General features: G+C 58.5%; 2 protein-coding genes across 4 annotated transcripts in view; both read right to left on the bottom strand.

The window, feature by feature from the left end:
- Window positions 1–671: 671 nt before the first annotated feature.
- Window positions 672–3,667, bottom strand: NUDT16L1 (nudix hydrolase 16 like 1). 2 transcript variants are annotated; one of them, XM_080354140.1, is made up of 4 exons: window positions 3,280–3,667; window positions 2,809–2,884; window positions 2,624–2,730; window positions 672–1,668 (listed from the first exon to the last, which is right to left on the bottom strand). In XM_080354140.1, the coding sequence occupies exons 1-4, from the start codon at window positions 3,505–3,507 to the stop codon at window positions 1,240–1,242; spliced, it is 840 nt and encodes a 279-aa protein (XP_080210266.1). In that variant the 5' UTR covers window positions 3,508–3,667; the 3' UTR covers window positions 672–1,239. The 2 variants fall into 2 exon arrangements, with proteins under 2 accessions (XP_080210266.1, XP_080210265.1); XM_080354139.1 differs by having other exon boundaries at window positions 2,624–2,884; window positions 3,280–3,662.
- A 238-nt stretch (window positions 3,668–3,905) lies between these two features.
- Window positions 3,906–15,441, bottom strand: part of MGRN1 (mahogunin ring finger 1) — a 51,866-nt gene continuing 40,330 nt past the window's right edge. Inside the window, exons 10-17 of one of the 2 annotated variants that reach the window (XM_080354093.1) lie at window positions 13,653–13,812; window positions 11,776–11,885; window positions 8,143–8,366; window positions 7,089–7,212; window positions 6,515–6,560; window positions 5,788–5,895; window positions 5,111–5,155; window positions 4,457–4,551 (exon numbers count right to left, since the gene is read on the bottom strand). In XM_080354093.1, the coding sequence (XP_080210219.1) occupies window positions 5,115–5,155; window positions 5,788–5,895; window positions 6,515–6,560; window positions 7,089–7,212; window positions 8,143–8,366; window positions 11,776–11,885; window positions 13,653–13,812 (813 nt within the window). In that variant the 3' untranslated portion in view covers window positions 4,457–4,551; window positions 5,111–5,114. Of the gene's footprint in view, window positions 4,552–5,110; window positions 5,156–5,787; window positions 5,896–6,514; window positions 6,561–7,088; window positions 7,213–8,142; window positions 8,367–11,775; window positions 11,886–13,652; window positions 13,813–15,441 lie in introns of both variants that reach the window. The other variant, XM_080354092.1, reaches the window with a different exon arrangement.

The raw sequence follows: 15,441 nt of genomic DNA, 5'->3' as shown, positions 1-15,441 counted from the left end.
CCCATGACTCTTCTATCCTGCCCCTGCACAACCAACTCCACAGCTGCAGCGCTTGAGCTCATCCCAAGGGAAGCTGTGGCTGGTCTGTGTCCTCCCGCCACCCTGTCCTCTGAGGTGTCAGCCACGTGCCCGCCTCACAGCCCGTTATTTATTGAACAGCATTGTGCTGCCACTATCAGCCTCTCTCTAAACATCTTTAATTAAACCGAACCTCTTTTCTGAGTCGTTTGTCACTATGCAGAATCCTGCTCCAGCACCTTCACCTCACCTCGTGCTGGTGGGACCAGCTGCGAGCAGGCGGGGGTACAGGGCAGGGGCTGGATCAGGGAGCAGCTAAATGCCTCCCCCACAACACTCCCCACAAACAGCCAGTGCCTAGGAGCTGTTCAGGCACCTGCAGCAGCGCAGCCGGCTCCTCCCTGGGCCCCTGGGTGCAGGAGCCATTTTGGTGTAGCCCAGCAGCACAAGCTGACTGCTGTTTGCAGTGGTGTGGCACCCTGAGCCAGCCCTCGCCCCACCAGCCCCCTGCGCCCGCAGCAGCCCAGGCCCTGGCAGGGGCCAGCAAGGAGCAGAGCCCTGAGGCAGGGGCACTGACAGCCCCTGCGCCCCCAAAGCTCCGGGTCACCACGGGCTCTGTGCTGGCGGTCAAGAATGATCCTGACTGCGAGGCGTTCAGCAAAGCCATTTATTCCACTTTCCTGCTCCCACAGATCTCCAGGTAGAACCCCACACAAGCGTTCCCCAGGCCCCAGAGGGAATTCACAGCACGCCACCCCATTGCGCCAAAACCCGAGTGGGAGCCTGGCCATGCCGGTGGAGGGCAGCCCTTCCCCCAGCGCTGGCAGAGCTGCCTTGTCCCTCAGCTGCGTCCGCTGCAAACGCAGCCGCGTCCAAGTCAACACGGGGCATTTAAAAAATAAGACGTTTTTGTTCCTTAAAAATGAAATGGGGACCTGACAGCAGCAGCACGTCCCTGAAATCAAAGCATAATTCTAAGGCCTCAGCGCCCTCACAAAAGCACATGAACTCTCTGCCGGGGTCTGTGCAGGTTGATCTGGGAAGCTCGCTAGTTTAATGGCCATAAAAATACATAAGCTGTCCCTTACTTCAGACAAACCCAAACCCTCCCAGCTGGGCAGTGGAATCACATGGGCAACAACTGCAGCCAGCGATGGGTTGGAAAGTTAGAAGAAAGTCTCTAGTCTCACCCACTTTTAATCGAGTGCAAACACGGTGGTGTCACTCCATGGGCACAGCCACCGGCTGCTCCAGCACAGCCTCTGCCCCCAGCCCCACCGGCTGCTCCAGCACGGCCCCGCTCTCCAGCCCAGCCACCGCCTGCTCCGCTGCCTGCACCGCTGCCTGCACCGCTGCCTGGTCCTCTGCTCTGTCTGCAAATTCGTTGCCTGTTTTAGCGGCTGCCATCAGCTCGTTTGCGTGCTTAGCGGCATGCAGGTTCCCTCCTGCCTGGTCGATGGCCTGCTTCTTCGGCTTCTGTGTGGCAGCCACCGCCTCGGCCAGCTTCTCCTCTGGCACCATGTTCAAGATCTTCAGGGCAAAGAGCAGCTGGAATTTGGCGGTTCCAACAAAGGAGTTGGCCAGGAAGTTGGGCAAACCACCCATGCGGTCCTTCTGGGTGTAGAGGGGGACACGGACCATGCCCATCACCTGCAACACAGCACGGAGTGCAGCTCAGCAGAGCGCGCGGCAGCACCGGACCCCCCAGAGCCCTCTCTCCCTCACACCCTCACCCCAGCTCCCCGACAGCCCAGGCCCGCCATGCCCCGGCTGCCAGATCCTGCCCGTCCCTCCCACACCGACCCCTGCCCTCACCTCCTGTCCCCAGCCCAGCTGAAGTCCCTCCCCACCCTCCCCAACCCCACCAGACTCTGCTCTCCCTGCCCAGCCCAGCCCTGGCTCTGTTCCCCCTGCTGCCCCTTCAGGGGGATCCCGCTGCCCCAGGCCACTACGGGGAGCCCCACTTCCCCCTCCGCACCCTGCCTGGGGACACCACTGCTCACCCATGTGTCCCCCTCAATCACGCCACAACCTACAGCCAACTTCTGCCGTTCACACAGCTGCCGAATCCCACCGAGCGCCTTGCAGGCGCTGGGGGAGGCCCTGGCGCTCACACTCTAGCCCGGGGCATCAGCCAGACCCAGCTCCCCAGGAAGAAGGCTGCGCCTGCACGGCCTCCGTGCAAGCCAGGGACAACTGGGGTTAGAGCAACACATCACCACGCCGAGGGTCACCCGGACTGGAGTCACGACCCAACCCAGAGCGGGGGGAGATGCCCACCAGATGCAAAACGGACCTGGACCTCACCCGTGTCCTGAGGCTGAGCGGGTACCTGGGGCTCTTCCCTACGTGGGTGGTCACTGGGAAAGGCCAGAGCTCGAGCTCGCTACGCTCTGCAGCCTGAGGCACGACCTCAGCCAACAGCCAAACCTCCTAATGCTGGCGCTACAGGGCGGTGCACGGCACCCGCCGACAGCAGCTCTACGTGCGGTGCATTCCCCCACCGGGCTGCGAGAGACGGCAGCCCAGCAGACCTAGGAGGGAAGCTGCGTCTTCCCTGGGCTAACGCTCAGAGCTCTACGCGCTCCCTCCCTGGATGTCCCACCTCCAGCCCGTGGTCTCGGGAATGCACCGCGCTGATCTCGATGGTATGCAGCTCCTCCAGGGTCAGCTGCCTGGCGTAGAAGTGTGCCACCACGCGATGTGGCCCCTCTGTCAGGTGCGAGCACAGATAGTCAGCTTCCGTCAGGCGCACACAGCCCAAACCCAAGCCCAGCACCCGATTCAGACCGTCCTCCAGGGACCAGTAACGGCGATCCACGAACCCCCCGGGAAAGCCCAGCAGTCCGTCAAATCGCATCTGCATCTGCAATAGAGGCGCATGGTGTTAATGGGGCACGGCGGGGCCCCGGGGGGCGAGGGGAGGAGCGGGCGCGCCGGCCCGACGGGGCCTCTGCGGAGGCGGAGCAGCGCGGGGAGCCCGCCCGGCCGCTCCTTCCAGCTCCAGCGCATCCAGGACCGTTCACCGACACCGCCTCCGGGACTCGCCGCGGCCCGCGGCCGCACAGCCGGGGGTCCCGGGGGCTCCCCCCCGAGCCGCTCCCGCCGCCGGCCCGGCCCGGCCTGCCGCTACCGCCTGCACAGCCCCCACAGACCCGCCCGCCCTCAGCCCGCCGCCCCCGTGCCCGCGGCCCGACCCAGCCCGGCCCAGCCCGAGGCCCCACCCGGTCCCGGGTCCCCGTCCCCCCGTCCCCCCCTCACCAGCACGGCGTAGCGCAGCGGGATGCGGCCGAACAGCATGCCCGGGTTGGGCGCGTACAGCATGGCGTGGCACGAGTGGCTCCAGCCCGGGCCCAGCCGCATCGCCTCGTACCGCGTCAGCGGCTTCAGCTCGGGCACGCCCGGCACCCCCAGCGTCGGCAGCGGCGGCAGCGTCCCCGCGCCCGCCGGCAGCGCGCCCATGGCCGCCATCGCCCCCATGGCCGCCATCGCCTCGCCGCCCGCCCCGGGAGCCCGCTCTGCGCACGCGCGGCCGCGACGGCGACGACGGGGCGGGACCGGCCGCAGCAAGAGCCAGTGGCGGCCCGCCGCGCGCCGCGGGGCCAATGGGCGCTCGGCCGGGGCGGCCAATGGCGGAGATGAGCCAATGGAAGCCGGCGCTGCTGCCCGCGTCGTACGCCATATTAGGCAACAGCCGCACTATGGCTGGCGGCCCCCGCCACCAATGAGATCAAAGCTGGCGCCGAAAAGCACGCCGGGAAGGAGGCGGACGATGGCGGCCCCGCCCCTCAGCCCCGCCCCTGACCCCGCCCTCACCCCCGCCCCGCCGCGGAGCCCGATCCCGCCCCAACAAAGCGCGAACTCGCGTGGCTGCTCCACGGGTTTATTACTACAAACATCGAGGGGGCGCCCTGGGACCCGCCGCAGAAGCAGAACAAGGCACACGGCGGGGGCAGCGCCGGGCCCCGCGGGGGAGCGCGGGGGTCAGCCCTCTCCATCCCACATGGGCACCCCGGGCGGGGCGGGGCGGACCCCCCGGCTCCCCGCTCCCGCGCAGACCCCGCGTCCCGGCAACGCTCCCCCCGCACCCCGAGGAGCTGCCAGGGCGGTCACAGCTATGTACAGGGGCAGTGACAGCAAAGGGCTGTGCTGGGTGTGTACAAAATATACATCGGTAGTGTCTGTCCTTCATCTGCTCATTTTAACCCCCAAGCCCCCCTCCCACATAAAAACACGGCGCCAGCCCCTACCCACCGCTAGCAGGAAACATGCACGTCTTTAAAAAAGCCGGGCTGTGCCAAAACCGTGCCGGGGCGACACGCCACACCGCATCCCCGGGGCGGTGAGCACGAGGCAGCCCCGGTGCGGGGAGAGGCTGTGCTGGGGTCTGGGGTCCGGTGGCAGGGAGGTCCGGCCCCGCTCACGAGAGGCTCTGCTCATCTTCCAGGTGAAGACGCGTCTGCTCGAAGAGAAGAGGCTGCGTGGGGCTGCCGGTGCCACGGCTGGGGAGCATCTTGGTGAAGTCGGATGAGCCTGAGTGAGGAGAAGGGGGTTCAGCTCAAATAATGCCGGTTCTGGGTCAGACTAGCAGCGCATCACCCCGCCCCCCCTCCTCCCCTGCCCTGAGCACAGGAGACAGCGCTGGAGCCCACGAGCTCCATCCTCTCTGCCCCTGCTAAGATCTGGATTCAGCAAGCGCCAGGGGTGGGACACAGGACACAAAGGGGACACGCTGTCTGTCACCAGCCTGGGAAAAGCCAGCATGGCCCTGGCTGCTCACAGTGCCCACCAGGCAGCAGAGCCCTCACCCAGGAGCCCAGAGCCGGGGGTGGGTTGGGGTTTTTGCTGCCCTGCCTGGGGTCCTGGCACCCGGGGACAGCGCAGACCCTGGGGGTGCAGGGGTGCCGGTGCCAGGAATGGGGACAGCCAGGACAGGGCTGGCAGCGCAGGCTGGTTGGTTTGCTGCCCCCTCCTGCCCTGCCCCCATGGACAAGATCAGTTCTATCCCTGTCCTTGCCTGGTTGTCCCCTTCCCAGGAGGGGTCCCGCTGCCCCACACCGCAGCGATGCGCAAGAAGAACAAGAAGACGTACCAGCTTACTCCTCTATACCAATAGAGCAGGAATCAGGACCCAGTGCTGCCCAAGACAGGAGGGAGGAAGGCAGACAGAGAGGGAAGGAGACATTAGAGAGGCACTCAGAGCAAACTGCTGCTCTATGGAAGAAAACAGGCTGCAACAACAACAGTCGGGGTGAGGCCAGCAAAGCACAGCACCCCACAGCCCTCCCCGCCGTGACACCGCCCCACGGCAGAGGGGTGCCCGCTGCCCCCTGCGCTAGCCCGGTCTCCCAGAAGCTGGGCCAGCCTGTTTCCCTCCCTCGGCCAAAGGCAGGAGTGCAGTTTGGGGACAGACACAGGAGGTCCCTGTTACATAAATGCTGCCACTGGGTGGCCACAGCCCGGAGAGGAGAGAAGGGAAGAACAGAGACAAAAGGGTGAGGGAGGGGGAAGGAGAAGTGGGGACAAGTTACCTCTGCATTAGCCCCCTTGCCTGCAGCTCACTCTGCCCACAGGCAGAACGGGAGCCCATGCTCCAGGCAGGTGTGTTCCTGTCCCATCCCAAGGCTGCAGCTCATCACCCCGTTTTGGGGGGCTGCCCGTGGTCAGGCTCACAGTCCACAACCCCCCCAGGCCTCTCGGTGCCTCGAACCTGAGCCACGAGCAGGCAGGTTGGCCCTGTGTCTCTGACCCCAACGGCGTGCCCATTACCTGGCAGGTAGACGTCTACCGGGGGTTCATTCTCCGACTGTGTCAGGCTTCTGTGCTCACTGCAGCTGCCATCCTGCAGGATTTCTTCAACAGAGGGCAGGTGGCTACCTGGAACCAGCCGAGAACGCAGCCCCTCAGTGCCCAGAGCAGCTCCGCAGGGGCAGAGGCCAGGAGAACAGGCTGAGATCTTCCACGTGAGGAAGCTCTCCGGCCCCCCCATCCCCACAGAGGTCTCAGGAGAGCCGGTCACACTGGCCTGGGTCACTGTCAAAGGGCCAGCTCTGTTCACACGCAGCCTCACACCTCAAAACACAGCTAGCACTCCCCTCCCACCCTGTCCTCCTGCCCTCTGGATACTGACTGAGCACCAGACAACCGCCCCAAAGACACAGGGTACATCCTGCACGCCCAGTACTGCGGCCATGGTCTCACCAGGACCACACTGGTGCATGCAGCCATCCGCCCCCTCAGCCGTGTGAGGAGATCGTGCATGGCATGGACAGCTCTACTTGTGCAGAGCTCACAGCAAGTAGAGATGCTTGGCAAATAAACCTGTGGATTTTACTGCCCCACTTCCAAGGAGAGACCCTGGCACCTTTGGAAAAGCACAGCAGCTCAGAGATGGATTTCAGGGGCTGGATGTTTCTGGACACGCACATCTGTCCCCCAACTATCCCTTTCCCACCAAGACAAGGTCTGGTTGCCCCAGAGCCAAGTGCACACTTACCTTGCTGCAGGGATGAGTCCTCCTCAATCTCTCCCCCTGCCACACTCTGTGAGGAGAAGCACAAGTTAGTTCTGCAGGCTGGAGGCCCTTGCTGCACTTGTCTGCTGCCCTGTCTCTCTCCAGAGTGCCGCACTCAGGAGCAGGGACTCATTTCCCACAGGGAGCACAGGGCCACCCATCAGCGCTGCGGCACCACAGGCCGGGATGGAGGGGTTTCATGGGCTGGAAACCCAGCAAGGCCCAGCTTCTACCCCTGCCCAAACACTGCTGGGCCCCCCCAGGAAGCTGCGGGAAGCTCAGCTCTGACAGGGCTGCAGGCCAATGGGCTTTCCAACCCCACAGCTCCCAAAGATGTGTTTGGGGCACAGCGAGCGGCTGCGTCCTTCCCCATGAAGCCCTGTGGGTAAATGAAGGCAGCCGAGACCTGGTTCCAGGCTTCTCATGCCAAGCAGCTCATCTTTACCCTGTCACTGAGGGAGCAATGGCCCTTCTCAAGGCACTTCCCATGTCTCAGAAGCCACCCCCCCAGAAGAGCTCTGGCTCAGAGCAGCTCCCCAGCAGACCACAGACTTACTTCTGGAGAGCTGGTCTCTCTCAGGACTAGCTCACCACCGCTCAATGCTGGCTGCAAGTCGGAATCCTCGGAGAGCTTCTCTTCATCCTCCTCGTGGATTGGGGACGAGGGAGACCGTAGCGTGCTGCGGCAAGAGAAACTCCATTTGTAAGGAGCCATAGTGCTGCCAGCACCGTGGGCTCTGGTGGGTTTGGTGGCAGCAGCTCAAGCTGTCACCACTCCTGCTCTGTCCCTCCACCAGCAGCATGAGCCAACTCGCATGAGCAGAAGCTCCAACTGTTCAGCTAAATTCACCAGGGCCTTCTAGTATCAGCCCCAGGGAGAAGAGCAGCAGCAGTTCTGTGGCAGAGCCCAGCAGTGCAGAGCTCCAGCACAGGAACACAACTCGGACAAATCTGCCTTCACATGGAGAGCAAGAGGCCCTGGTCCCACACTGCCCCTCTCACCTTCAGGGGCTCCCTTCCCAGAGGAAATTCGGAATGGAGGACAGCGAGGAGTGCCAGGAACAAACCCAGTCTGACCCCACCAGTGTGGCCCCACAAGGGACGCGTGAAGGTCACCTGCAGTGGGCTGCCCACTCCACAGCATCCACACCTACACCCTCCATCATGATGCCAATAAAGCAGGCTTCAGACAACTATGAAAGGATCTCACTCAGCATTTTGTTCTCCTAAATTCAGGTCACTTCTCTTCCCACTCCTTTGTTCCCAGGGAACTCCATGGAAAGGTGAAATCCAACGAGGTTTGGATGTCAAATGCAAATGGAGAGACTAACTGCACTGGAACCGAGACATTTCTATCCAAACTCTGGATGAAATCTCCTTGTTAAAAATCCTCTTCCTTTTGGTGACAAAGCTACCTCTTAACAGACATAAGCTTGTCACATGGGGCTGAACACAGAGGTGGTATCCCAAGTCTCTCACTGCCATTAGTACTTGGTGGCCTCCTAAAATTCTGCATTAGCTGTGGTACCAGTGATGGGACCAGCCAGAGCCAGAGCCTGAGCCCTCTCCTGGCTTGCAAGAGGCGTGGACCCCTCCATCCCCATGCTGACCTATCCGGAGATTTGCTCCGCTTGCTCTTCTGGTGGCTGCTCTCCACAGCTCTGTCCATCCCCGCAAGTGGTCGGCCAGCAGGCAGCATCCCATCCACCACGCCAGAGTAGCTGATTTCGTCATACAGAGGAGCTGACGGGATGGTGGGGGAAACAGAGCGAAGGCCGTTCAGTGCTTCCAGCAAGGAAATGGGCTCATAGCCTGGAGGGATGTTGTCAGAGCTCTGTGGGTGAGAAAGCAAGGGGCACATTAAGAAACCCTCAGCAGGCTGGAAGCCCCTATAGAAAGGGGAGGCCCCACACCCTCCACACTGCACTCCCCACAGCCACCTCTCCAGAGACCCTCCACCTCTCTCCTCTGCAGCAGCCATTTGTTCCCCTTTGGGCTGTAATGCTGATGATGCTTCGGGCAAGTTTCCAGAGCAATGAGACTGGGCATCTCAGCCTGTCAGACCATGGCTGGGCACACCCCTTGCCACATATTCAAGAGCTGTATAAGGAGGGTGAGAAAGCAGGTTCCTAAAAAAACTGCCATAAAACAAGTTTGGACTTTTTCTCCTAAAAGTTCTTCCAAGGGTTCAGAAACCCTTCCAACTCAATAAGCACCGCACTTGTGCTTCCCACAGCTCTTTCACAGCACCACCAGTGTCACCAGGAGAGAGTCAAAGGTACGAGGGCTGATCCTTGGAGCCTCCAGCACTTCCACTTCTCCCATGGACTCGGTCCCCTCAGCTGAAAACACCGGCTCTCTGCACAGTGACCTCTGCTACAGGAAGGAAAGGGATCACAGAACCACTGGCCCTGGAGGGAGGGGGGCATAACTGCACCCATTCCCATCCCCTTGGTAACTCACTAAGCTGCCAGGCAAAAGGACCCTTGTGAAGCCATCAAACCAACACTGGTTTAACTCCAAATCATCAAGGTCCTGCAGACTCAGAGATAAATGGAGTTTATGCTGCAACCCAGTAGGCCACAGGCAGCTCAACCCAGCCCACTGCAAAGAGGCAAGGCTGCAGCAGCACAGGCTTACACTCAGTTAAGCTGTTTCAGCCCTGCATCTCAGGGAGGTGGTTCTGTGTTGCACCTAAGGTGGTGTGCTGCTGCTGCGCCTGGCCATCAACTCCTGAAGCTTCTCTGTGCTTCATCCCCCAAACACACAGCTGTGGATGAGCCTGCTCAGCAACCTGTTCCAACACCAGCTGCTAATTTGGGGTGAGTTGATTGCTGAACTGATTCACTTGTGGTCACAGAAGGAGCTAGATATGATGGGCAAGAAAGAACCAGTGGCACCTGGAGTCAAGCATCAACCCACAGCCACTAAAGTGCTGGTCTTGTGATGATTCTGAGCTTGCGCTGAAAACCACAGCTGGAGATTGAAAGATCACCAGTCAGCTGAACAAGGGATGGGTTTGCAGCTGGTGCCACCTGCAGGCGGTGGGGCCTAAAGCCACCTCCACCAAAACATGTCATTGCCAGACAGCAGCTCAGAGATGGTCCGTTGTGACAGAAAAGTCAGGGATGCAAAACCCCCTGGGTCGTGTTTGGGATATTTTCTCCTGGCTGTGTAGACCAAGGCTTGAGGGTTCACTGTGAGGAAAGTTCAGGCTCTGTGGCACAGCTCAGGCTGCCGGTGGATTCCTCTGCCAACAGCTGCAACTCCATTTCTGCAAGTCACTGAACTTCCAAACAACCCTGTGACACTGCTCCCCTCCTGGGACACTCACCGTGACACCACCCGAGAGCCCGCTGCAGGAGGCCTGCAGAGTGCCAGGGTCACACCAAGCTTGCAACAGCCTTATCACTTGAACCCAGCACCAGGCTTTCTTCAGACCGGGCAAGCACAGCAAGTCGCACTCCTCATAGGGCATCCAGGCTGGTGTTTGAGCAAAAGAAAACTGCAGCCTCCTCAATACCGATGACAGCTGTAGCCGCATTTGATGGGAGTACACAAAGTAGACAGAGAGACGCTTCATGGCCTGGCAGCCTCCCTCGCCTTTCCCCTCCCCAGCTCCTGGTCCCTCACAATCACTATTCATGCTGTCCCCAGCATGGCATTACAGTTACATGTTATCACACCAACTCGGAAAGCCCCCAACAAAACAAGCTCCATCCTTCCTCTATCTCTATAAGCAAACCAGCCCACTGCAGCCAGTGTTCCTGAATGCCAAATCTGCTCCAGCTGTGCCTGTTTGTCCGCCTCTACATCCCAGCACCGGGGTGGAAACCACAAGATGTGCCCACGTCAAACTGCCAAGGGGGTGAGACAAGTGTGAGGAAGCTTTTGGGTGAGCCAAGGAGACAGCAGCCTGCCCACAGTCCTACAAAGCTACAAAAACATCTTGGCCAGGTACTATAAAGCAGCCAGGCTCAGAACCTGTGGAAGTCCCTGCAAGCCAGCATCAGACCCCTGTGGCAAGCTGCTTCCACCTTGCTTATTCCTCCGCTCGCAAACCAGGGAGGTCAGTGATACATCTGTGCAGGGTATGAGCGTTTCATCGCTACCATGGAGGCAGGACGGAGAGTGTCGCAGCCTGTACAGGGACACAAGCCAAACCCAGCGTGTTAGCAAGCCCTTGTGCGTGTAACACGTCCACGTGCTGGTGACAGTGCTGGCAAAGAATTGCCATAGGAGCCAAACACAACCAAGTCCACTTACTGTTTCCTTTCTAGGTTTCCTGCTGGGCAGGGAGACAGTGCTCACCTTAAGGGCTTTAAAGGGACACTGTCAAGAGAAAACCATGTTTTAAAGAAGTTGTTTCTTGAGGTTAGTGACATAAAAAGACACACTGTATCTCCTTACCTCACTGCAAGTGACAGCACCTGCTTCCTCTAACACACTCAGCTTCACGACCCTCAGGGTTTCTCCCCTGCCCTGTTTCTTAGCCCCAATTGAAGGCAGCAGAGCTACAGTGCTGCAGAGGACAGATGGATAAAACCAGGCTTTTTCTGTGACAATCTCTTTCTGCTCCCATGAAAGCCAGTAAGGTGATCTAGATGCAGATCCCCCTCTCCTCACTCTGATCTCATGTGTCTCGCCAGAGCCAGCTGTGCAGCAGCACTGCTCAGGCAATGAGCCGCTGCCCTCACCACACCAGGGATGTGTGACTGGGCCCCGGTGCCATCAGCACCACACTTTCCATCCCATGCTCCCCGAGCTGCCCGCTGAGACCTTGTCACTCAGGGAGGCTGTCACAAAGAGGCCTTTCTGCCACCGTGCTGGGAATCTCAGGGCCAACAGCATTTCATCAGAGCATGCTGACATACAGATGTGTGTGCAAGTCAAACCGTAACCCTCTCCCACTCTCCTGTCATGCTCAAATTTTGCCACTTTTACGCTGGGACAGGCCCTGAGAAACCTTCTCACACTAAGGTTTCTGTGGATTCGTTTCTACCAAAAGACAGGAGGGCCCTTGGCTAAAACCAGTCCACCACAAGAGGAGAGATCCCGGCTGTCTAGCAGGGTTGACAAGAGAGGCGGCACGGCTCAGCAAGACCTTGCTCCAAGGCCTGACCACACCTCCTGAGGTCCCATGGACACCAGCCACGGGGCTGAGCACCTCGTGCAAGCACAAGCTGCCTGCTCAGGCTGAGACCAGCACCCAGGCTTTGTACACGGGGCTGCGAGGTACTTACAGAGTGCTCGTCATGGTCAACGCTCTGTGCCAAGACAGGGCTGAACGACACCGGTGACAGAGCTCCCGGCTTCTTCCTCACAGCCCGGATCTGCAGCAGGGCACGGAAGGCTAGGAGAGAACAGCAGGCAGGTGACCGCATGGCCCAGCAGGACCAGGCCGTGCCAGACATGTGCCGGAGCAGCTCAGCTCACCACACACACACCATCAGCATGGGGGAGCAGGACCACGTAGCACACCAAAGCCAAGTGCCGTGGTCTGGCTTCTAGTTGATCCATCTACACTGGGGAGAGATTTGCTGGCCAAAAAACTCTGCATACACACAGCCCCTGCAGAGAACAGGCACTGTATATGTTTCAGGCAGAGGTGTTTCAGGTCTGATACTGTATGACATACTACTAAAAAAAATGAGCTTGGCCTTGGACAGCACACTGGAAGCTACAGAATGGTGAGGGACCTCATGTAAAACCACTTTGGGTTCGTTCAGACCCCATAAGTCCCAGACCTGGGGTCCAGCTGGTGCTGGAAGCATGACGCCTGCCATTGGCTGCTTTCCCACCAGCCAGCGCCGCGGTGCTGGGCGGAACCCACCCAGAGGGTTAGCGGCTGAACTCCTGTCTCCAGCACAGCAAACCCTTTGTCCTACCACCACAACAGCTTTGATCTCCACTCCCTGCCCACAGTCCCATTTTCTATCTGCAGATCTTTAATATTGTTAGTTCCTCTGTGCCAAGAGCACATATGAATGAGCCAGACATCTGTTCTGATGCAGCTGTAAGAACTTGCTCGTACACCAGGAAAAGCCCAGGCGTTTCCCTAGCTCTTTTTGCACCCAGCTACTCACAAGATCAGCCTAGAACCAGAGGACAGAGGTGCAAATCTATCCTGGCTACTTCTGCAGTCCCCAGAAGCAGATTCCAGGAAGTCTGACATGGGTGCACTTTCCAAACAAATCCAAACTACTCCGCAGCAGCATGCAGATGAGATAATGCTGTTCCTGTGTTTTAAGTTGTGCTATTTATAGGCAAAGCTGTCTGGCACTTCCTCTGATGTGATCTTGCTTTTGGTTACTGCATCTTTGTCAAGTTTGAACTGTTTAGACTTAAATCCTCAGGCCAAACATCTGTCTCAGGCTCTTTTTTTCTCTTCCTGAGAGGTATCAATTAGAAACAATCTCAGAGACCAAGCACAGGGTAAAACATACGCCCGTTCCAGCAAAAACATAGGCATTTTCTCAAGAGACTCCAGTGCCTCTGTGCTTTTGAGAAAATACATGGAATTCAGCAAGTGCTGCCTGAGCGTCGGAATAGGTATTTAATTTTTTCCATCTTTTGGAAGCTGAGCAATGCAAGGGTTAAGCAGATCCTCCTAACTCTCCTGGCCAAGAAATGGACTCCGAATTGACCGTTACCTCACCTCTGCCTCCCTAGTGAAGTCAAAGTAAGGTTGTTAGAAGAAAAGTAAATCATGCAGAGTACTTGGACAGCCCTCCAGTGGGGCTGGCTGCTTTCTCGGCCAGAGAGTCTCAGGATAAAGGTTCTGTGTTGCCTACTTCGGGGCATTTTCCACCTTCTTCACCAAAACATAAGAACTGCCTAAATGGCACAGCTCAGACCACCTGCACTTTCAGATTCCATCTCAAGGAGAGGGAAGTGGCCAGGGAGACACTGGATAAAGGGCCATTCTCTTCTCCTTCCCTGCTCGAGGACAGTTATTTTAGGTGCCAAGATCTCCAGATGCCAGGGAGAGCAGCAGCACGTTTGATGCTGAGCCTTGGGGTGGGGTCTGTAAAATCCACTCTCCTTCTTACAGCCTGCACTGATGTAACAGGAGCCTAGGAGGGAGAAAGATGCCCTTGTGTCCTGGGCACATACTCACGCAGCCTGCAGATGGGACAGTTGTTGGCCTGGTAGCGCAGGGTGTCAGCACAGGAATTGCACAGACAGAGGTGTCTGCAGGGCAGGATCAGGGTGTCGCGGAGGTCAGACAAGCAAACCACACACTCGTTGCTGTTGTCACTGTTCTCGTCATCTGAAGGCTGCAATGAGAGGCAGGACATTGGCACGTGAATGGAAAAGGCCACGCCGAACGGCCATGGGACTCTGGAGCCTGAGAAAATTTCACAACCAACAGGCTGTGAGACTCTACAGCTCTCAGCAGGGGTTTCTCAAGGAGAGAAAGCTCCAGCCCACACAGCCCTGCTAATGGACACTCCTTCATTCGGGACTCTGCTCTGAGCTCACAAAAGGCCAGAGACAGGACACTGTACCGTGAATTCACAGCACCGCTGTCCCTCCCCAGAGCCAGGCTGTGTGCAGAGGGGAGCCTCTCTGCAGTTTGGATCCCTCTGGCTGCGGAGGACTAAGAACAAGCTCCTGCCAGCCAGCCTGTGGCTCCCGGGACCAGCAGGGAAGTGGGCTCCTGGCAGTCCAGCCTTTCTGCCCCGTGTCCACACAGAGAGCAGCCCCAAAGGAGCTGCCTGCTGACTGCAGTAGGCGGCTGGTCAGGAGGAGGCACTCCAGCCACGTCTAGCCCAGCTGCCACAAGTCCTGTGAACCTGTGACGGAGTGAGTGGTTCTCCTGCCACAGCATTTTCACCAGACTCCTGTGCTGGCACAAGTTTCGATGCAGCTGCAGGAGAACCCCCCTGGGATGCTCATCCACTCACAGCTGCCCTGGTAAGAAGGTCAGTATGAACCCACTCAACATGAACGTGCACCACACTAGTCTTTCAGTCACTCAGAGCCCCCAAAATTGGATTACAGCCACCCAGGAAGCTGTGGCTGTGAGGAGAAACCTACTGTCCAATCACAAGAGCTCTCTTAAGTGACATCTGTGAACCCCACAGTCTCCCCACTGATGCCAGAGAAGTTATGCCGGAGCCCACCAAACTGAAGACCCAGCAGGGGCCACCCTCCACCTTCACCTGGTCCCACTTCACAAGGCCCTTTTGATCACCAGGGCCAACACATGCCAGACCACGGGCAACCTTGCTGCAGCAACACACAGCATTTGCTGCTGCCGCACCCACATCCAGCCTGCCAACTACGCCAGCAAAAGGCTGCAAGCCTGTCTGTCCTGTCACATGCATTCCTTATCTGTTTTGGAAGGGAGAACAGGCCTTTTGTTCTCCCATTCATACATTTGCTAAGTATACTAGGAAGAACAAAAATGGCCTCAGGTTACTTGTCTGATGCCCTCAGGTTACTTGTCCCCGAAAATGTGGGACTGCTGGATCAAAAGAATCATCACAAGACCCTAGAGGACCCAAACAGAAGCCTTCAATCCTCTTAAATAGATTCTGTGCAAGAAAAATCTCTGCAAAGGCTTCTCCCTCCTGCCTCTTCCGGTGCTACCTACACAGGCAGATAGAGATCACGGGATGCTTTGGGCAGGACGCTGCACTGCTTGGAGAGGAAATCTTGCTTGTCTTGCTCTGTGGCTGCTCCTCTGTTGCAAGTGTTACACACACCAGAGGCCAGCACTTGGTACTGTCTGCAGCCCAGGTGGCAGCAAAGGGCAGCTCTACACAAGGCTAAAGCCAGCATAAAGCAGTCACGTAATCTGCACGGGGCTGTGCAGCAAGCTGGGATTCAGCAGAAGCTCCTGCCTGAAGACAGGAAATATTTCTAGTTACGGCATTCACATATACATCCCTTATGGACAC

The sequence above is a fragment of the Nesoenas mayeri genome (genome assembly GCF_963082525.1).
Source record: "Nesoenas mayeri genome assembly, chromosome: 15".
Taxonomy (NCBI): domain Eukaryota; kingdom Metazoa; phylum Chordata; class Aves; order Columbiformes; family Columbidae; genus Nesoenas; species Nesoenas mayeri.
This window is presented reverse-complemented; position numbering and strand designations above follow the sequence as displayed.

Coding starts and splice junctions, on each gene's coding strand:
- NUDT16L1 (XM_080354139.1), bottom strand. CDS start 3,507: ATGGCGGCCATGGGGGCGATGGCGGCCATGGGCGCGCTGCCGGCGGGC. Junction 2,885..3,279: donor CGCTGCGCTACGCCGTGCTG/GTGAGGGGGGGA, acceptor CCTCTATTGCAG/ATGCAGATGCGATTTGACGG. Junction 1,669..2,623: donor CCCGAGACCACGGGCTGGAG/GTGGGACATCCA, acceptor GCTGTGTTGCAG/GTGATGGGCATGGTCCGTGT.